Source organism: Scyliorhinus canicula, chromosome 11 (genome assembly GCF_902713615.1).
Source record: "Scyliorhinus canicula chromosome 11, sScyCan1.1, whole genome shotgun sequence".
Taxonomy (NCBI): Eukaryota; Metazoa; Chordata; class Chondrichthyes; order Carcharhiniformes; family Scyliorhinidae; genus Scyliorhinus; species Scyliorhinus canicula.
In genome coordinates, this window is record NC_052156.1 from 139,243,441 (window position 1) to 139,266,424 (window position 22,984).

General features: G+C 46.0%; 1 protein-coding gene and 1 pseudogene across 1 annotated transcript in view; one reads left to right on the plus strand and one right to left on the minus strand.

Annotated features, from left to right (window-relative positions):
- Positions 1-6,821, minus strand: part of LOC119973419 (guanine nucleotide-binding protein G(i) subunit alpha-1) — a 63,386-nt gene extending 56,565 nt beyond the window's left edge. The window contains exon 1 of the mRNA XM_038811503.1: positions 6,319-6,821. Within this exon, the coding sequence (XP_038667431.1) occupies positions 6,319-6,436 (118 nt within the window). The 5' untranslated portion in view covers positions 6,437-6,821. The remainder of the gene's footprint in view (positions 1-6,318) is intronic.
- Positions 6,822-14,236: 7,415 nt separating this feature from the next.
- Positions 14,237-14,503, plus strand: LOC119973672 (annotated as a pseudogene).
- The last annotated feature ends 8,481 nt before the right edge of the window (positions 14,504-22,984 follow it).

A 22,984-nucleotide genomic window follows, 5' to 3' on the forward strand; every position in this document is an offset into this window, starting at 1 on the left:
TTTCTTTTTCCTCTCTAGTGCTTTCTCTCTCTTTTTCCTCTCTATCTTTGTCTCTCTCTCTTTCTTTTTTCCCTGATCTGTATCGCCCTTTCTCTCTTTTTGTTCTGCTCGGGCAATTCTTTCTTTTTCCCTCATTATGTATTCAAGCTGCTCTAATTCTTTTTCACGTTCAAGTTGCTTGATCTGTAATTGAATTTTTGCCATTTCCAATGAGTCTGACTGTGTCTCAAGCAATTTTAAATGCTCAGCTACTGCCGCAATTACCTCGTCTTTTCGTATGTTGTCAGGTAATGTTAACTGCAATGTTTTTGCCAAATCTAAAAGCCTTTTTTAGTCTCTGTTCGTAAGGTACTGCATGTGACCTTCTCCACCGCCAAAAACTTCTGAGCCTCTGAAAGAGCCATTGTCCACAACACACTCCCTACTTAAACCGAAATACCACATCTGAAAAGCAAACACAAATATGCTCACCCCTCACTGTCTTTAAGTTCACTTCGCCAACCCAATCACAAAAGATAGACTTTTATCCCGGATGGGCCCCCAATTTGTTATGGGCCAGGGTTTAGAGAACACCAAAGTAGATCATAGAGTTCTGTGCTGTACTGTTCTAAATATCTAAATTCTAAAGTTCATCTGACCTACAACTGTTTATAGATTTTGGTTATGAGAAGCACATGCAACAGAGGCCCCAAGCACGTTTGCAAAACAAAGTTTATTTTGCGAATTCAGTTAACATTTTATGAACACACAGTAAGCATTTTTTATCAACTGCAAACGTAAATACCCCACACAGCTACAGTACAGTACACGTAATAATTTCCCTTCACTGTTTCACTCAAGTAACAATATCCATAAATCAGACAATCCCTTTTGCCACAAATCAGTAGGCTTGAATTGTTTCCAAAACGCAGTTATTAGTTTGAAGGTAACAAGCGATCTGGCGACACCTTCTTAACATGCTCAAAGCTGCTTGTAGTCTGAATACAGCTTCCAACTGTCTAAATCGAAAATAAAAGTCAGAGCCATAAATAGCTTCCAGGTCAAAACAAAAGTAAAACCCAGGGACTCAATAAAGTAGACACTGAGGATGTTTCCCCTGGGAGAGGAATCTAGAACATGGGGGTCACAATTGCAGGATAATGGGCTGATCATTTAGGTCTGAGGTGGGAAGAGATTTCTTCAAATCGTTATGAATCTTTGGTATCTCTATCCCAGATGGTTGTTGATGTTACATCATGAAATATATTTAAGGCTGAAATAGATTACATTTTGGTCTCTGAAGGAATATTGTCTATATTCTTATGTTCAACCAAAAATAATTTGCGTGGATACTCTACACAGCCATCTGGGATATAGAATTCCAAGGATTCATAATCATTTGAAGAAATCTCTTCCCACCTCAGACATACCGGTAAATGATTGGTATTTTCTAGCTTTACCAACAAATACACAAAAAAGATGTGCATACTAATGCATGCATTGTGGGAATATGAACACTGAGATCACATGCCCAATGGTGTCTATTACTCAGCTTTTGTTTGCTTATCCAAAATCCAATTAGACATATGTCTAACTTATTAGACAACACTGTTCTAGTCTAATGATATTACATTATCCTAATCCAATAATCAGCTGCTAACCCAATTACTTATTGCACTATATGGCAACAAACAAGTCTGAACTCTTCCAGCAGCTTTCACATCATCTTTACATATAAAAATGGGAGTCAGTTAGCAAAGTTGGTTGGGCGTTTGGTTCGTGAGGAAGGGCAACGGCGACAGCACAGATTCAATTCCCGTACAGGTGAGGTTATTCATGGAGACCCCACCTGCTCAACCTTGCCCCTCGCCAGAGGTGTGGTGACCCTCAGGTTAAATTACCACCAGTCAGCTCTCTCTCGCAGCCTATGGTCCCCTGGGACGGTGGTGATATTGACATTTAACAAAAATGCACACATCTCAAAATTGCCTCTTTATGCTAACATTACAAACTTTAATTTCTTCAAGACTCCTAATGCACAAAATCATATTTTCAGTATCAGATTGAACGAATTTCTCAACAGTTCAAAGAGAAACTCATTTAAAAAGTCGGCTATTAACTATGATAAACATATTGGGCATCAATAACTTGCACGAGAAAAAACCTTGCCCAAATCCGGCGCTCCATTTTGTGATGGTAAACAGCTACGTATTAAAAGAAATCCTTAGAACACTCAGAAACAGCAATATTTAAATCACAAATTTGATAGGTTACTGTACAACATAATAGATTAAAACAAAGTGTAAAGATACTAGGAAACATGTTTAAACTTGTTTAGATTTCCACTTCCAATTGTTTTGCCAGACTGATACAAGTATGAGTTGCAAGTGATTAAGTTGATTTTTTAAATTTAAACATTCTGGTCAAAAAAAGACATGTATATGAACTTGTAAGCACAAAACATTCCTTCCTATTTTGATTTTGCATGCTGCAGCATATTTGTTACCTAGATACAGGAAGTGATTGTTCGAGTACTGAATACACCCAAAGTCTGTGATGTTGAAGAGCTGCATCAAGATATTCTAAAGCTCCGAAAATAATGAGAATACCACTTGCAAATAAATATTCCACCACTAATGCTCTTAATCTGAATCAAGCAGGGAATTAAGCTGCACTTTTGCGCGGAGCACCCTGGAATGAAAACGCGTGATCGAAGTGTCACAATCTGTTTAACTCCTTGATGAGTTAATGTTCTATTAAAGTTCCTAAACTGAACCTAGTTGCACGAGAACATAAAAGTTTTAACGAAACAGAATTGGATTGCAGTTTTAGCTATCCGATTTATTTGTACATCAGCGGGGTGGCAACACAAATTAAAATATGGTAGCGCAGTGGTTAAAAAAATTTTGCTCATCTGAAAAGGCAGTCACCTCCGACTGTTTCATTTCCTGTACATTTTAACACTAAAAACTACATTGTAACAGGGAATAAAATAACCAGCAGCTAGATTCACCTGGCATTCATAACAACGGTCAATTACACAGCGGGGTTTTTTTCTTTTAAAGGGGGGGGGGGAATGACAGAATCGACAATTCTGTCTCACCGGAGTTGGGGGAAGAAGGAGATTGGATTGCAAACCTGGGTGGTACAACATAAAGCTTTAAAACATTCAAAGAATGTATCTGGTGATTCTGCAGCGTGCAATTTCTGTTAGAAATTCAAGCACCGACCTAAAATAATGACTGAACGAGAGAAAAAAAACAATGTCACTGGGTTCTCAAGATGAAATCCTAAACTGGGATGGGGCAGGAAGAGAGAACGGCAGTCGGGAGGGCAGGAAGGGCGAACAGACAGGAAGGGTGAAGGGGCGGGCAGGAAGGGCGGGCAGGAAGGGCGAACGGGCTGGCAGGAAGGGCGGGAAGGGCGAAGGGGCGGGCAGGAAGGGCGAAGGGGCGGGCAGGAAGGGCGAAGGGGCGGGCAGGAAGGGCGAAGGGGCGGGCAGGAAGGGCGAAGGGGCGGGCAGGAAGGGCGAAGGGGCGGGCAGGAAGGGCGAAGGGGCGGGCAGGAAGGGGCGAAGGGGCGGGCAGGAAGGGCGAAGGGGCGGGCAGGAAGGGCGAAGGGGCGGGCAGGAAGGGCGAAGGGGCGGGCAGGAAGGGCGAAGGGGCGGGCAGGAAGGGCGAAGGGGCGGGCAGGAAGGGCGAAGGGGCGGGCAGGAAGGGCGAAGGGGCGGGCAGGAAGGGCGAAGGGGCGGGCAGGAAGGGCGAAGGGGCGGGCAGGGCGAAGGGGCGGGCAGGGCGAATGGCAGGCGGGCAGGAAGGGCGAACGGCGGGCAGGAAGGGCGAACGGCGGGCAGGAAGGGCGAACGGCGGGCAGGAAGGGCGAACGGCGGGCAGGAAGGGCGAACGGCGGGCAGGAAGGGCGAACGGCGGGCAGGAAGGGCGAACGGCGGGGAGGAAGGGCGAACGGCGGGCAGGAAGGGCGAACGGCGGGCAGGAAGGGCGAACGGCGGGCAGGAAGGGCGAACGGCGGGCAGGAAGGGCGAACGGCGGGCAGGAAGGGCGAACGGCGGGCAGGAAGGGCGAACGGCGGGCAGGAAGGGCGAACGGCGGGCAGGAAGGGCGAACGGCGGGCAGGAAGGGCGAACGGCGGGCAGGAAGGGCGAACGGCGGGCAGGAAGGGCGAACGGCGGGCAGGAAGGGCGAACGGCGGGCAGGAAGGGCGAACGGCGGGCAGGAAGGGCGAACGGCGGGCAGGAAGGGCGAAGGGGCGGGCAGGAAGGGCGAAGGGGCGGGCAGGAAGGGCGAAGGGGCGGGCAAGGGGGAAGGGGCAGGCAAGGGCGAAGGGGCGGGCAAGAAGGGCGAACGGGCAGGAAGGGCGAACGTCGCACGGGCGGGCAGGAAGGGAGAACTGCGCACGGGCGGGCAGGAAGGGAGAATGGCGGCAGGGCAGAGAGGACCGGCAGGGAGGACCTGCGGCGGGACGAGTGGGCGGGGAGGACTGGCGGCGGGACGAGTGGGCGGGGAGGACCGGCGACGGGGCGGGGGGGGGGGGGGGGGGGGGGGGAGGACCGGCGACGGGGGGAAAACAGGGCAACGGCGACGGGGGGAAAACAGGGCAACGGCGACGGGGGGAAAACAGGGCAACGGCGACTGGGGGGAAAACAGGGCAACGGCGACTGGGGGAAACCAGGGCAACGGCGACTGGGGGAAACCAGGGCAACGGCGACTGGGGGAAACCAGGGCAACGGCGACTGGGGGAAACCAGGGCAACGGCGACTGGGGGAAACCAGGGCAACGGCGACTGGGGGAAACCAGGGCAACGGCGACTGGGGGAAACCAGGGCAACGGCGACTGGGGGAAACCAGGGAAACGGCGACTGGGGGAAACCAGGGAAACGGCGACTGGGGGAAACCAGGGAAACGGCGACTGGGGGAAACCAGGGAAACGGCGACTGGGGGAAAACAGGGAAACGGCGACTGGGGGAAAACAGGGAAACGGTGACTGAGGGAAACGGTGACTGGGGGAAACAGGGAAACGGTGACTGGGGTGAAACAGGGAAACGGTGACTGGGGTGAAACAGGGAAACGGCGACTGGGGTGAAACAGGGAAACGGCGACTGGGGGAAAACAGGGCAACGGTGATTGGGGGAAACAGGGAAACGGTGATTGGGGGAAACAGGGAAACGGTGACTGAGGGAAACGGTGACTGAGGGAAACGGTGACTGGGGTGAAACAGGGAAACGGTGACTGGGGGAAACAGGGTAACGGTGACTGGGGGAAACAGGGTAACGGTGACTGGGGGAAACAGGGTAACGGTGACTGGGGGAAACAGGGTAACGGTGACTGGGGGAAACAGGGCAACGGTGACTGGGGGAAACAGGGCAACGGTGACTGAGGGAAACGGTGACTGGGGGAAACAGGGAAACGGTGACTGGGGGAAACAGGGAAACGGTGACTGGGGGAAACAGGGTAACGATGACTGGGGGAAACAGGGTAACGGTGACTGGGGGAAACAGGGTAACGGTGACTGGGGGAAACAGGGTAACGGTGACTGGGGGAAACAGGGTAACGGTGACTGGGGGAAACAGGGCAACGGTGACTGGGGGAAACAGGGCAACGGTGACTGAGGGAAACGGTGACTGGGGGAAACAGGGAAACGGTGACTGGGGGAAACAGGGAAACGGTGACTGGGGGAAACAGGGTAACGGTGACTGGGGGAAACAGGGTAACGGTGACTGGGGGAAACAGGGTAACGGTGACTGGGGGAAACAGGGCAACGGTGACTGGGGGAAACAGGGCAACGGTGACTGGGGGAAACAGGGCAACGGTGACTGGGGGAAACAGGGCAACGGTGACTGGGGGAAACAGGGTAACGGTGACTGGGGGAAACAGGGTAACGGTGACTGGGAGAAACAGGGTAACGGTGACTGGGGGAAACAGGGTAACGGTGACTGGGGGAAACAGGGTAACGGTGACTGGGGGAAACAGGGTAACGGTGACTGGGGGAAACAGGGTAACGGTGACTGGGGGAAACAGGGTAACGGTGACTGGGGGAAACAGGGTAACAGTGACTGGGGGAATCAGGGTAACAGTGACTGGGGGAATCAGGGGGTGATGGAGAATCGGGGACATTATACGGAACGGAGGAATGTGGGGGTGAGGGGAGTCGTTGTGGGGTGAGGGGTGGGGTGTGGGGGTGAGGGGAGTTGGTGTGGGGTGAGGGGAGTTGGTGTGGGGGCTAGGGGATCCGGTGTGGCGCTGAGGGGAGTGGGTGAGGGGAGGGGTATGGTGAGGGGAGTCGGTGTGGGGTGAGGGGAGGAGTGATACATCCACTCACTCACCCAGCAGCAGCAGCTTAACCTCTCTGGCCGCTTTCTCGCCATCCTCTCGAAGGTTTCTGTCGATCATTTTGGATCTCTCCACCGCCGCTTTGTCCTCGGTACTCAGTGTACAGCCCATCTTGCAGGTTGTGTTGCCCCCCACGCCCCCAGGCCCGGCCTCCCTCCCTCTCTGATCGAGCAGCGGCTTCTCCTCACAGTTGCTGGCACTCACTCGCTCACACAGGCTTCCGTTTCCCCAGAAACCAGGCAACACGTTCAAAAATTAATGAGGGGTGGCGGGGGGGGAAACAAAGTCGTGCGGGGTCTGCGGGTGCCGGCCTCAGGGCGGGTCCTCCCCGTGGGTTTGAATAGCCTCCAGTTGATGAAGTGAAGCCACCGGCCGGCCGCTCGGTCGGTCTGTCTATCGATGGATGGATTTCTCTCCCTATCGTGGCGCGCGGCGCCGTTCACACCAACAACGGCTCGGCGGCTCCTGGCGCATGCGTAGAGGTGGGGGCCCGAGAGTCTTCCCCCCCAGTTTCTGCGCCTGCGTCACCCCGGCGGAAGCGGCTGGTAACCCATGGCAACGGCCACAAAGGCCGACATCCGACCAATTTAAATTTTTTTTGTTGCTGTCTGTTGGACATTTCTGTGAGTCATTGTGAGCTGCAGGCTTTTAAAAAAAAAGTCACACGCTATTTTCATCATGCTGCCTGACTCTTCATCCTCCTCTTTTTCTTACTCTGAATGACTGACTCAGCCTCATGCTTTGTCCCTGCTGCATGTGTGTTCCCAATTGGGCTCTCACAGACATTTTTTTATAGATAAATAATAACTTCCTCCAACTCAACACTGGCGGAAGAAAGGTCATCATAAGGTGCAGGTGGTAATGGCCCTGTTAACCAAATCACAAAGAGAAACTTGGCAAGGTATCACAATGACTTTCAATTTGTATTTTACTTCAAAAAGATACCTGTGCTTAAAGTCAGGAACCACAAATTCCAGTAACACTTGTGGGGATTTAAATATTAAATTAAAACTAAAGAAAACCGAAAACACCTGATTAAATTCACACACTTAGAATTAATCTTACAGAATATTTGCCCAAAAGATTCTTACTTGCTTAAACTCAGAAATAAAAAACTCCAAAGGCAACAGTCCTTATAGATCTATTAAAATTCCAGTTATATTACTACTCGGCACAACCCATATTTGATGTAGGGGAGGTATTTCACCCAAATGTGGAAATCAAAACGTTAAACAAAACCCTGTTTTCTGCAACTTCTCTGAGGTGGCTGAAGGCTGCTCACTTCATTTCTTCACAGCTGAGCATTTTCGCCAGGCGATCTTACCTGGCCGTTCCCCTAGCATAGCTCCAACCTCTCTTCAAATATATTTTCCTCATCTTTTCCCAATTGTTCTTCTCCTCCTTTGAAAATTATCTTTCCCAGAATATCAAAACCTTTTATGTTCTCCTTATCGCCACTACGTTTTGGTAAGATAAAATTTAGTAACTTTGCCTTATTTACTTATGACCTTACCTAAATTGTAAACCCTTTTTTTTATCTCCCTTTGAAACTCAGCAGTTTAAAATCCAAATCCTCACTTACCTCCCAATGCAAATTTCTACCCATGTTATGTTTACTTGTCGAACATCTAACTTGGTCATACTCACTTCAAATGCCTAATTTTCACACACAGCCCCTTTGATTGTCTTAATTGCATAGATACTCAGTCCCCAGACTGTGTTACACACACAGCCCCACAATCCTGGATAAATATTTTTAAAATAAAATTTTCTTCACATGAGAAATACTTGCATTTATTTCACACTTTTACGAGCACTGGACAAATCAAAGCACTTAATTTACAGCCAATGAAGTGTAGTCACTGTTTTAATGTAGGAAATGTGGCAGCCAATATGCATATAGCAACTTCTGCAACTAGCATTAGAACATAGAACATAGAACATAGAACAGTACAGCACAGAACAGGCCCTTCGGCCCTCAATGTTGTGCCGAGCCATGATCACCCTACTCAAACCCACGTATCCACCCTATACCCGTAACCCAACAACCCCCCCCCCCTTTAACCTTACTTTTATTAGGACACTACGGGCAATTTATCATGGCCAATCCACCTAATCCGCACATCTTTTGGACTGTGGGAGGAAACCGGAGCACCCGGAGGAAACCCACGCACACAGGGGGAGGACGTGCAGACTCCACACAGACAGTGACCCAGCCGGGAATCGAACCTGGGACCCTGGAGCTGTGAAGCATTTATGCTAACCATCATGCTACCCTGCTGCCCCTTGTGATAGTAATCAGATAATTTTCTTGTGAATGTTTATTAAGGGATAAATAATTGATCAGAAGACTGGCGCTAATTCCCAAGACCTTCTTTGAAATATGTGATGGGATCTTTATATCTAACTGAGCAGGTAGACGAGTTTAGCATCTTCATCTAAAAGATGGCACTTCCCAATGTGCAGTACTCCCTCAGTATTGTGCTGAATTTTAGGTTGTGCTGAAGCCTGAAATGGAACTTGAACCCAAAACCTAGTGGCGATCGTCACAAGTGCTACCAACCGAAACGTGGCTACTATCTTTGGCACCTAGCCTAAACCTCACTCCATAGCCTTTAACTTCATCCCCCTATTCAACAGCTATCTCAGGCTGAACCAGTTTGTCATAACAGTTTTGTAATAAAAAGCATTTCAGAACATGTGCTGAATTCTAAACACCATACCATCTCCATAATAAAGAATAGGAATGCAGGTGCAGGCCACTTTGGCCCATCAAACCTTCTCGGTCATTCAAATAGATCATGACCGATTATCTACTATTTTCCCCCTACCAACTTCTTATCCCTTGTTGTCATAAGTATCCAGAAATCTATACATTTCTGTCTTGAACGTGCTCCATGCTTGAGCTTCCACATTCCTCTGCAATAGAGAACTCCAAAGAATCACCCCCCCCCCCCCCCCCCCCCGAGTGAAGAAATTCCTCATCTCAGTCTTAAATGCTTACTTAATCCGTGTAACATTACCTGCCTTCACCCACTTTAGCCCCCTTTTGTCAGCTCCAGACTTGACTACACTGCCTTGCTGGTCTCTCACTCTCCATTCCCCATAAACATGTCCAAAAGTCTGCAGCACATGACCTGCCCACTCACTCAGCCTCCATTCATATCTGTCTCCCCATTTCAAGAGTGCATTACATTTAAAATCCTTATCCATATTTTAAACTCCACTCATGGCCTAATTTAGGCTATCTTTGTAATGTCTTCCACCTATATATCCCTTCACTGACTCCAGAATTTGTACATCCTCCCTTCCTTTATTCCATCATGGATGACAGTTCCTTCTGCTGCCTTGACCCTATTCTCTGTAACCACTTGCCTCTACCGCATGTGGTATGAATGTGTAGAGCTGCTAACCAGGAGATCACATTGCTTTGGAATGAACAGTCAATGCCAATTAAGATCAAAATAAAGTTCCTTCTGATGTCGCAATGTTAACTGGTTTCTTGAAGGCAGTATTAAACTTATACTTTTAAACACCACATTGTTATTTACCAGACTGAGTACTAAATCTGAATTAGATTTAATTTGAATTTTTAACATTTGGCTTTCTTAAACAATGCAACAGTAAATCAGAAGTAAACAAATCCACACAATTTCTGATGTATTTGAACAGAGAGAATGAAAGGTATGACTGTGAAACATTGCTATGAGCAAAAAAAACACACAACTCAGCTGAATGAAATAAAGTCAAGAAATAATTTGTGCTTTACTAACACATACCACTAATAGTCAAGGCCAATCTGATCTGGGTCATATGGTGTTCACAAATGTCAGCAGAAAAGTTATATTAATTGGTGGGATACAGACCCAGAACTGGATTACAATTGGAGCAGTGAGTGCAGAAAAATGTTAGGTCAAATCAGAAAAGGACGTAAGAGACAAATCCATGGCTTTTGAGCATGAAATCCAAAATCTTTAGGATAGCTTATAATAATCTTTTATTGTCACAAGTAGGCTTACATTAACACTGCAATGAAGTTACTGTGTAAAGCCCCAAGTCACGCCACTATGGCGCCTGTTCGGATACACAGAGGGAGAATTCAAAATGTCCAAATTACATATCAGCACGTCTTTCGGAACTTGTGGGAGGAAACCGGAGCACCCGGAGGAAACTCACGCAGACATGGGGAGAATATGCAGACTCCGCACAGACAGTGACCCAAGCCGGGAATCGAACCTGGGACCCTGGTGCTGTGAAGCAACGGTGTTAACCACTGTAGTTGACACTTGGCTCTACACTCATCACTATTCAGGAAACACGGAAATGCTTACTACAAAAAATATGTAAATCTTAAAGCAGTGGTACAAAGAGTTGATCTGTCATTTTTGTTTTTGTTTTACCATGCATTTTTTAAAATTTAGGTGAAATACTCCAATCCAGAAAAACAAGTACAATGTATGAGGAATAGCATATACAGTGAAAAAAACAATCTCTAATTTATTATGCAACTGAAGAGAATAACTCTTATGAAAAGATGAATTGTTCATGTTGAAACTTTATACCTATTTTCCACCGACCCAGCAGCAACAAAATGTTACCATTTGGCTCTGGAAAATGATGGTTCCAAATCTCTTTTAAACGCCATTTCAAGTTGTTGTTTGTTTTTATGTCTTCACAGGTGGAAATCATTTAAAAGAGTTTGAAAATGAAAATGAATGAAAATCGCTTATTGTCACAAGTAGGCTTCAAATGAAGTTACTGTGAAAAGCCCTTAGTCGCCACATTCCGGCGCCTGTTCGGGGAGGCTGGTACAGGAATTGAACCGTGCTGCTGGCCTGCCTTGGTTTGCTTTAAAAGCCAGCTATTTAGCCCAGAGTGCTAAACCAGCCCCTAAAGACAATGGTAGTGGAAATTAATCTGCATATAGTAAATGTAATTTCTAATGATCTGACCAATAGAAGAATGACAGATTTCCCTCTACTGTTAATACTATCCCATTACATTAGCAGTCAGTAGTGCATCTGACGATGCTTTCAAAAATGTAGGCCCTTTCCAAGCTTAAATATCATAATCAATTCAATCAATAGGTACCATTTACTTTTGGGGCACTAATAAAACTGATAAAATAAAACTCGCTGATTTAATATCCATTGTCAAACAAAAATAGCTTTGTCACCATAATAAATACGTTATTTTCATCAATTGGTACAAACTAAGAAAGGTTGTTCCAAGCATTGAAATTAAGTAATTGACCGATTTCTGCTCAACAAAAGTGAATTACTCATTTATAGTCAATGTATAAGCACAGTTTATTTGAAACTGTCTCAGAATACACAAGGTTTTTGCATAAATTATAATCACTAATACACATACAAATAGATGAAGCGGTACAGAAGGAAAAAAATAATTCAGCTTCATTCCATCTTACTCTGAAGAAATGCTGACCAACCAGAAGGTTATCACATTGCTTTGGAATGAAGAAAAGTTTGTTTCTGGCTTTTCATCATTCTAAATTATAACAAACCTTGAGATTTCTTGGACAATGACATGCCAGTCCAGGGAGAAATAACGCCTCTTGTTTCCCCAAGAAAATAAATAGCAACAGACCTATTAAGGCCAGAGAATCTGGAAATTATTGGATGGGAAGTAGGCTACAATTTGAGTGGAGCATAAGTTCTTTTTTGTCAACAAACAAATGTGGAACAAACAACGAATGAAAGATATTTCTCTGTCAAAATTCTTGAACATTTTTAACGATTCAAGAGATAGCCTATCTCAGGATGGCCTTGATTGAAGCATAGCACATAGCATAATACGCATCGGGTCACATGCTGAATTTGCAATAGCAAACTCAATTATTTATTTGATTCAAATTACATTCTGCAATATTGGTAGAAAAGGCAAAACATGAAATTTCTTTGCCCGCTGTTTTAACAGGATATTAAAATAGCAGAGTGCTTTCATAAAACTGTTTACACATCTTTATACTAAGATTGCAAAGCAGAAAGGCAGATAACATATAAAACACAAGCGTGGCATTCTGATAGATCAATATTTCACCAATCAATAGAGCATTTACCGAGTCACGCAAAATGTCAACAGGTTTTAAATGGGGTTTTAAGCGTAAACGCTGCACTGTATTACTGCTGAGCAACAACAGAGGGAAAAAAATGACAGTAGACAGCCACTTCAGATGGGTTGATCAGTGGAAAATGGAATTTAATCCGGATAACTGTGAGGTGTGGAACTTGGGCAGGAAAAACAAAGCTAGGGAATACATGGTGAACAGCAGGACCCTGGGAATCACCGAGGATCAGAAGGACCTTGGTGTGCTTGTACACTGGTCCCTTAAGATAGTAGGGAAGGTGGATACAGTGGTTAAGAAGGTATATGGTACATGTGCCTTTACTAGCCGAGGCATAACATTTAAGAGCAGGGATGGCATGCTGGACCTGTATAAAACATTGGTTAGGCCACAGCAAGAGTATTGTGTGCAGTTCTGGAATCCACATTAAAGTGCAGATCGTAACACGCGGGTAGGTCATGGACAAGTGTCGGGAGGGGCAAGAAGCAGTTGGTAGCAGCATTCCTGCAGTGCTCCTGAATGCAGAAGAAGTGCCCAACAGCCAATTCTAGCATTTTTATTAAGAATGATGGCAGCTGCCACCCAATAAATGTGGAGAAATGAGACTGCGTTCAATCTGCCAGCCAGGTCACTCGCCCTGTGCATACTTGACGTCAAGCGCCTTCTATGTACGTGCTTATGGCGCAGAATCACGGTGGAGAGCTTCTTCCATTTTCAAACTGCTGACAAGTAAAGCAAGAGGACTGTGAAGATGAATCATTTTCTAACATGCAGAGACACAAATAGGTAGTGTACCTACAGGCCAGGATCTTACAACTGATTATGCTGGTGAGAGCTGCGCAGGAAAGTCCAAGGCAGGACAGATTAGTGTTAGTTTTAGTTTTGTACAGAACTCCAGGGCCTTTGGTTAAAGCCAACAAAAAAGAAACAACTTGGGAACAAAGCAGTATAAAGATGATTTCTTGAGTTATGATTTTGTCAATTGTGCCAATGCAAATAAGGGTGCAAAGCTCGTGTTTGTTATATACAAAGAAGTATTGGCAAATGAGAGGGGAAGTTTCAGATTTTGAAAGAGAAGTGATGGATGAAAAATTTTGTTTGAAGTTGAGAACCCAGAGTTTGTTATTAACTTACAGCTGACTCCAAACAAAAAGATGACGCTTGTGTACTTGACCTGTGACAGCACATTAAAAACACTGCAAGAGCCCATGAATCTGCCGGCATTGTGGAGCAGCATCTCCCACGAGTATCCAGTGCTGAGTAAAACAAGCATTTTGTTGCTATTGCCCTTAAAAACAACCTACATAGGAAATGTTGGATTTTCTGTTTTCATAAAGATGAAGATAGCACAAAGGAACTGGTTGAAGTCTTCACCTGCTTTATGCATTACTCTTTCCTCCTGTGAACCAGATTGGAGTGAGATTTTGAGAACCAAGCAGACTCCCCATTCCCATTAAAGGTAAGCGAACGTGGTGTGTGTTGCAAAAGGCAGCCAGCATGGGTCACAAAGGTTGGCCGGCATGGGTTGTGAATGTTGGCCGGTGTGGGGCTTGAAGGTTGGCTGACATGGGTCCCGAAGGTCGACCAGTTGGTAAAAGTCAGTCCCGGGAAAGAAAGTTTGAAAAACACTGACATAGGCTATGGGCGAAGTGCTGGTAAATGGGAATAGAATACTTTGGTGGTTGTTTTTGGCTGGCGCAGACGGGGTGGGCTGAAGGGCTTTTCTATGCTGTAAACCTCTATGACTCAGATCGTATAAATCTTTCACCTTTTACTAAAAATCTGTGGAGAGGAGCTTCCTTCTTTCCCACAATAGCGACTCCACATTAAAGATGCCTTTTGCTAAATATTTGTTGCATCTGTCTCCCAAGGAGAAGAGGAAACATGAAGAAACATCCGGTGAAAAGGCCCAACTCCAACTTCATGGATGTCAAGTGTCCTGGCTGCTATAAAATCACTACTGCATTCAGCCACACATAGACTGTAGTGCTATGTGTCAGACTGTACTCTGCCATCTCACCAAAGAAAAAGCCACGTTAACATAAGGCTGTTCTTTCAGAAGAAAGCAGCACTAAAAATGAAAGTTGGCATTTGAGGGTGGATGAGACTCCTCGCAGCCATGCATCGAGAGTCTGGCTGAGGGATACTGATGAGGCTGGAGAAAAGAGGGCATGCATCAATCAGTGTCCCGGAGCTTTGCCCACCTGGTTTATAGAAACCTTTATGGACACTTTTGCTGGTATTGAGTTATTTGTTAGAATTGTCAAATAAAATTACATAACAAATAATGTGAGTGATTCTTTAACTGGGAAGAAACTGAGGAAGACTTGGAGGCCTAGAAATTTGGTTATCCCCAAACAGCGAACAGGAACGATCCCTGTATCTTTTGTATGTTGGATGTTCTAGTGGGTCTCACAAAGAGGTTCTGAGCCTGCAGCATACGGAAATGGACTGCTTCATTACAATCATCAGTGAGCACTCCACTTCTGACCTCAAACAAAGGGAAGGTCAGTCATGACACAGTTTAAGATGATCCAGCCCTGCCCTGCAATGATGTCCTGAAGCTGAGATATTTTACCTCCAGCAGTTTGCGGTGCAGTGCGTTTGGATGATGTGGCTGTCATGATTGAGCAATTGATGTTGTGTGAAGTTTGCTACTGTTAAATGTGTGAGGGTGATATTAAGCTACGAATGTTAAGTATGCACCGTGATTGATAGAGATCCTGGTTGTAGTGTTGAAGACTTAGGCTCCAGAACTAGCCCATCCTAGCCAAGCTGTTCTCGCACAGTTACAACACCGACAATACATGCCAAAATGGAAGATTACTCAGGTACTTTCTGTCCACAAAAGCAGGACAAATCCAATACAGCCAATTGCTGCCCCATCAGTCTACACTCAATCATCGGCCAAGTGATTGAAGGTGCCATTGAGAGTACTATCAAGCAGCACTTACTCAGCAATAACCCACTAATTGACTCTCAGTTTGAGTTTTCACCAGGATGGCCCAGATCCAAACCTCATTGCTACCTTGGTCAAAACATGGGAGAGGGAGCTGAATTCCTGAGGTGAGATGTCTTGTGATCATTGTGTGGCATCAAGAGACGTTAGTAAAATTTAACTCAATGAATCATGGGAAAACTCTCCATTGATGGGCGTCACAAAGGAAGATGATTATGGTTGTTGGCAGCCAATTATCCCAGGCCTGGGATATTTCTGCAAGCTTTCCTCAGGGCAGAATCCTTGTCTAAATCACCTTCAACTGTTTAGTAACTGAGGAAGCAAGGGAGACTGGAACAAGGATTTATTGAACTATGTACAATACTCTGCCCACAGCAGTAACTCTCTCTCAATCCAGTCCCCGTTGGGACAACCTACAGCTCCAGGCCCTACTTGGGCCAGTTTTACACGTAGGTCTAACGAGCTCCAGCTGGATGGCCTCCACTCCCTGCCTGGGAAGCTCATACACCATGAGTCTCATGGGGAGATCGACAATGGTTTCATTGTGGTCCTCATGGGAGTTATGACAAGCTGCATCATCAATAGAATTGAGCACAGTGTTTAGTTTTATCTGCAATGCCTCAGATAATGAACCAGTCCAGTTGACAGGTAGCAAAATTGGATGACACTCGGGCATGGCCGATAATTGGCAAGTAAAATTTGATCCACACAAGTCCCAGGGTAATGACCATCTCTAAAAAGACAGAATTTAACTATCTTCCCATGACAGTCAATGGCATTAGCACCACCAATTCTCCCAACCATTGGCTAGAAACAAAATGGACCAGCCAGAAGCTCACCCCATTCAACACAATCAGAAAGTCTGATTGATTGGTGTCTCTGACACTAGAAGTGAAAAGGCACAAATTCAATGTATTAAACTGAATTGTATATATGTTATGTACAGGATGCATGCAGCTATTCACCAAGGTGAATTAGACAGCACCATGGTCTCCACCACCAAGAAAGACAAATGTAACCACATTAGGAGCTCAGGAGTACTGCAAGTTTCCTGTAAGTGACACATCCTTATTTGGAGATATATACATACACATGAATATATGTGTGTATATGCTGCCATTTATTTATTATTACCAGATCAAAATACTGGAACTCCCAATCTAATACCATAGGTACACCATTGGAACATGGTGTTTCAGGAGAATGCCACAACTACCTGTTCAGGGCAACTAACTGTTGATGGCAATAAAACGTATCTTAGCAAGTCATATCAGTGTTGTCCACAATATCACAAGAACAAGATAGCATAAAAATCAAAATCTTTCTGTTCTCAGGTACTGCATTGTCACTGTCTGCAGTTCAAATCATTTAATGAAACTTCTGTTCTTGAACAATCCTGACTTGCACGAAAAAAGCATTTACAACTACATGCATTTTATTGCACCTTTATCAAACAAAAACATCTCAAGGTGCTGGTGCATCTCTTGCTGCTACTGTACCACCCATACTTCCCAATCATGGCCACCACTACCAGCCCTCCATTCATCTTTCTCCCGGTTGCCTTGAAGGACTTTAATAAATTTAGCGTACCCAATTATTTTTTTCCAATTAAGGGCCATTTAGTGTGGCCAATCCACCTAACCTGCACATCTTTGGGTTGTGGGGGTGAAACCCACGCAGGCATGGGGAGAACGTGCAAACACCACACAGTAACCCAGGGCTGGGATTCGAACCCGGGTCCTCAGCGCCGTAGGCAGCAATGCTAACCACTGTGGCACCGTGCTGCCCCAGCCACTGTCAGTGTTACGCTGGCTGGATCCCCTGCACTTCTTCTCCAGCAAGTTGTTTTCGGATCCTCATCTGCTGTCCACAGTCGCCGGTTCAATGAGGCCAAGGCCTAATATTAGGTGCAGCTTGGGCCTATCCGTTTAGGTACAGGGATGAATCTCTGCATTCCCAGCCAGCCATTTCAGGATGGGTGCAAACATATTTTTCAATCAGTCTATTTTAAGCTCGTACAGTAGTGCTCGGTTCAACTGGCTTGCCCCATCAGGGCCCCTAAGTCAATGACCTCTGTCAATGAAGACATTCTGAAATCGATAAAGGTTTAATTGCTTTTAGGTAAGAAAGATGCTTAAATAAGCTGATCAGAGAAAAAAGTATGACATAACTGTCTCTTTTATATTTTTTTTATTTTTATTTTTATTTTTTTTTATTTATTTTTATTTTTTATTACTTTATCTTAGTTACAAAGCCAGGGCTCAGAGTGTGGACAGAGGCGAACCCCTAATCCAGCTCCTTGCGTGCTCCAAAAACCAATTCAAATTGAATCAAATTCATGGTCCCCATAAAGGAGACATACCAGATCTGAGCCAAAAGGCTCAATCTAAGCACAATCTTAGCCAAAAGGCCGAGACTTGATCTTAGCCAAAAGGCCGAGAAGCGATCTTTTATATTTTTAATGCATGAACACTAGGGCTGTATATGAGCACATGACCAAAATGACACTTGAAGAAAAAATAGTGCAATTGATAATATCATGAATATCTCTGTGCACCAAATTATCTATCTGCCTTCATATCTAACTAACACTGTTACCCTCTGTCAAATTGACTGGAACATTGCATGTATTACCATTATATGAAGGGGGATGGCAGCAAAATATTCAAATAATTTCTTAGGCCTGAAATATAATTTGGTCCTGTGAAGTCCAAACCATCTGAAACTCATTTCCAGTCTGTCACACATGTGCTTATGGTTATGCTCCAATATGTGTCTTGGGATCTATTTTGTGGATTGTGTTAATGTCTTTTGCCTCAGACCACAAGCTCCATCACTTGCAAAAAAAAAAATTGAACATCATTATGTAAATGTAGACCATACTGAGGCCGATGGTTTCATCCTTTATCTGACAGCCAATCTCGAGTAAACTCCCTTTGCACAATATATCAGTAAACTCTGAATTTCAAAGAAGCATCTCAAGTTTTCTTTGCAAAGCAAAAAAAAAGGTTATGCAGTAAATTCTGATCTAATCAGTGTGAAGGCAGCAGAGTGGCACAGTGGTTTGCACTGTTACCCCACGGCACCGAGGACCCGGGTTCAATCCTGGTCCCGAGTGTGAAGTTTTCACATTCTCCCTGTGTCTGCGTGGGTCTCACCTCCACAACCCCCAAATGTGCAGGGGAGGTGGATTGGCCATGCTAAATTGCACCTTAATTGGAAAAATGAAAAAATAAAACAAAATAATCAGTGTGAAAAAGGTAATGGTGAAGTGTGAAGGCTGAAGCATTGTTGTATTATATTGATTAATGTGCAGGATTCATCGGCCAGAATCTGAAGGTGGCTATTATCCTAATGGCCATAATTTCTGTTGTATGACCAAGGCAGGAGGAGTTAAATTTTCTCCAAGATTTTATTAGCACAAATTAGGGAAAAACCGAGCAACAATAACTGCCACTGTCTGAGCTTAATTTCCCTCCCCACGGAACTGCCCTAATTGTCCGGAGCTGGTTTTTCCTTTCTTGTTTGCAATCAATAAATGCTTGTGGGGATGTAGAGCTAAAGTTCACAATAGTATTTCCCATGACCTATACCGGTAGCTTGACAAGCAACAGGAAGTCCCAGAGCATCAGGATGAAGTGACGGAGCCGATTGGTATAGCCTCTTCTCTGTCCAATTCAATCTGACTAACAGAAGACACATAAAGAAAATTCCAGATGTCTTTCAGAGGAGGCTCTTTTCTATCATAATGAGCCCTCGCCATCTCTTTGATGCTGCAGTAAAAGTCCTGTTTTGTATCCCCCTGTTACAGAAGAGGATTTATCGTGGGGTGCATAACACATTGAATCAGGGAGCTTAACCCAATAAAGAAAGTGGGGTGAATTCTCCATCCTGGGACACCCCAAGCGCGTTTCCCAATGGGATGGAGAACCGAAAAACCAGAATTGGCACCGGGTGGCGATTCAAAAGCGATGTTCTGACCCCCCCCCCACTTTCCCCGAGCCAGCAGGAGGTAGTAAATGAATGCAAATGGATCTTAATTACCCATTTGCATCCATTTAGCAGACCCGGCACCCTAATCTCCAGCCTTCCATCATTCTCCGGTCCCCTGGGCCAGGAATCACGTGGGCAGAGATTACTACAGGTCCCACTAAACATGAGCCTGACATGGTAGTCCTCGCGGTGGGTGAGGGAGTAGCCCCAAAATCCATTTGAGGGCCACCACCGCCCCCGACAATGCATTACCCAGACACCCCTCCTCCACCAGACCTGTCCCCACATTGAGACCCCCAAAACAGGAGAACCCCCAAGAGATCCCCCCGGGGCCCCCTGAAGTGAGAAAACCCCCACAGAGACCCCTATCTAAAGGACCTCCCCACAGAGACTCCCTAACTAGAGGGACCCCGACATAGACTCCCCCGGACCCCTTAACTGAAGGAAACCCCCACAGAAACCCTCTAACTAGAGGGACCCCCACAGAGACCCCCTAACTAAAGGAAACACCCCATAGGGAGCCCTTAACTAGAGAGACCCCCTAACTAAAGGACCTCCCACAGGGACCCTAGAAATAAAGGGACCCTCCACCCCAGAAAAGAGACCCTTGTCTGAAAGTTAGAGAGCAGTCCTGACAGGGGCAGTGAAAATAATTACAGCTGTAAATCTTACTTGGAAGCTCCAGATGTCCATTCCTGGAAGGAGAACAGCCATGACCTGTGTTTCAAACCCTCTGATCCATCAGCTGCAAGCCATTCATTTCTTTGTAGTTGTGGGCTGTGATTGGCAGCTTTCACAAACCAGATGCAGCCTTGATTCATTCTTCTTCCTTCATGGATTAATGACTCGAAGTATGAAATCCCAATTTTTACAAACATCAACCACATCAAAGAACACACTTGAGTGATTGGAATGCACTTAATGATCGGGATGCACTTACCGGTCGCAGGACTCTGCTATTGGACCACCCACACAAATGTACATGGCAAGGGATACGGAATTATTTCCTGATTTGCGCTCCCAGGAGAAATGTAAATCGGTTCCAATTCTCCTCCGACGGGGAAACATAGGGCTGGATTCTCCGAATGCGATTGGCCGGGGAATCCATTTTGCTGCCGAAATTGGAGTCGGCACCGTTTTTCGGATGCTCCGCCCACTCAGAAACAGCGTCATCGCTGCCTACACCGCATGCCGTTTGGGATGGCCTCAGGACGTCACCTGAGGCCTTCCCCCGATGCTCCGTGCCCAATGAGCTGACTTCCCAATGGCATGGGCGCGTCAGCGCACAGCGCCGCCACGGGGGGTTGGAGGGGGACAGAGCCGTTCCACGGAATGGGAAGGCTTCGGAGGGGGGGGCGAGGGGGAGTTACAGGGGGGCACTAACTGGCAGGCCGGGTTCGCAGGTCACCGCCGTGCGCATGCATGGCCACATACCCGGCAATTCACCGTCTGTAGCTGCAAGTAAAGCCGGCTTTACATGGCGAGGCTGCTAGCCCCTCAACGGGCGCAGCATCGGTGCGGGAGCGGAGCCAACCTTTTGGTCGTAAGACTAGACACATACTCCGGACATAACCTCAAAATCAGAGAATCCAGTCCATAGTCTCCCAAATGGAGAGTTTATGCAGAAAAACACTTTCGATCACAAGTCTATCAGGCAGTGGGCTGCACGCAATGTCCTCAAGGATCTGTGGGAAAGGGGTCATTGGATCCTGTCAGATGGTTCCTTGAGCAGACTGTCAAAGCCACCAGAACTTTCAAACAAGCACCACGGTATGACTTGGCTGGTGGTGAAAAGGGCCTTCCCTGTCAGATCCTTCCTGTGCGCTTCCTGTGCGCCTGGAATCTCACCCCACCACACCTTGACCACGAGACAGCTATGGTGAGGAAGAGACTGGCATCCGCTCCTTCTGGAATGTGTCTCAGAAACATGCAAAGAAAATAGAAGCAGCAGGTGGCCATTCGGCCCTTCAAACCTACTCCACCATTCATTATAATCATGGTTGATCATCAAGTTCAATACCATGATCCCGCCTTTTCCCCCATATCCCTTGATATCCTTAACCCCCAGAGCCATATCTAATTCCTTCCTTACACAACAGTTTGGCCTCAACTACTTTCCGTGGTTGCGAATTCCACAGATTCACCACTCTCTGAGTAAAGAAATTTCTCCTCACCTCAATCCTAAAAGTGTCACCGCTTATTCTCAAACTATGACCCCTAGTTTTGGACTCTCGCACCATCAGGAACATTCTCATCCTGTTAGAACTTTATAAGTTTCCTCTCCCTTCTAAACACCAAAGAATATACTCCTAACCAACTTAGTCTCTCCTCATATGACAGTCCCGCCATCCCAGGAATCAGCCCGGAAAACCTTTGCTGCACTCCCTTGATAGCAAGAACATCCTTCATCAGATAAGGACACCAAAACGTCACACATCGCTCAGGTGTGGCCTCACCAATGTCCTATACAATTGCAGCAAAACATCTCTATTCCTATACTCAAATTCTCTCGCTATGAAGGCCGACATACCATTTGCCTTCTTTATCGCCTGCTGTACCTGCACGCTTACTTTCAACGACTGATGCAAGGTCTCACAGCGTATCCACCTCTCTTAATTTACATCCATTCAAATAATAATCCGCATTCCTATTTTTGTTACCAAAGCGGATAACCTCACATTTATCCACATTATACTGCACCTGCATTGCATATGCCCCCTCAAACAGCCTGTCCAAATCCTGCTGAAGCATCTTTGCATCCTCTTCACAGCTCACCTTCCCACCCAACTTTGCATCATCTGCAAATTTGGAGATAGTACATTTAGTTCCCTTGTCCAAGTCATTAATATATAATGTGAGCAGTTGGGGTCCTAGCACAGATTCCTGCCCTAACCCTACCCTCACTGCCTACCATTTGGAAAAAGACCCATTTATTCTTTTTTTTATATAAATGTAAAGTACCCAATTCATTTTTTCCAATTAAGGGGCAATTTAGCGTGGCCAATCCACCTACGCTGCACATCTTTATGTTGTGGGGCGAAACCCACGCAAACACGGGGAGAATGTGTAAACTCCACACGGACAGTGACCCAGAGCCATGATCAAACCTGGGACCTCGGCACCGTGAGGCATCAATGCTAACCACTACGCCACTGTGCTGCCCGCGACCCATTTATTCTAACCTTCTGCTTCCTGTCTGCTCACCAGCTTTCTATCCATCTCAAGACACTACCCATAATTCCATGTGCTTTAACTTTACAGAGTAATCTGCTTTGTGAGACCTTGTCGAAATCTTCCAAAAGTCTAAATAAACCACATCCACCGGCTCTCTTTGTAAAGAAGATCTGGAAAGAGATGCAGTGGTTTTTGTTGAGGTTCATCCCAAGCAGTCCCGTGACATAGGACTTTGTCCTCCACAGGCCACTCCCAGAGATGTACTCCAAGACAAAGATGAACTGCTGCTGGAGAACCATCAACTCAGTGAAAGCCATTCTTTGGTTTGCCTGAAACATGTTGGTCTTCCAGTGTAAAGAGCTGGCGACAACTGAGTATGCATGTGCGCACGCACACGCACCTGCATCATCATGAGATTACCTAAGAGCTTTCCCACAGGGCCTTAAAA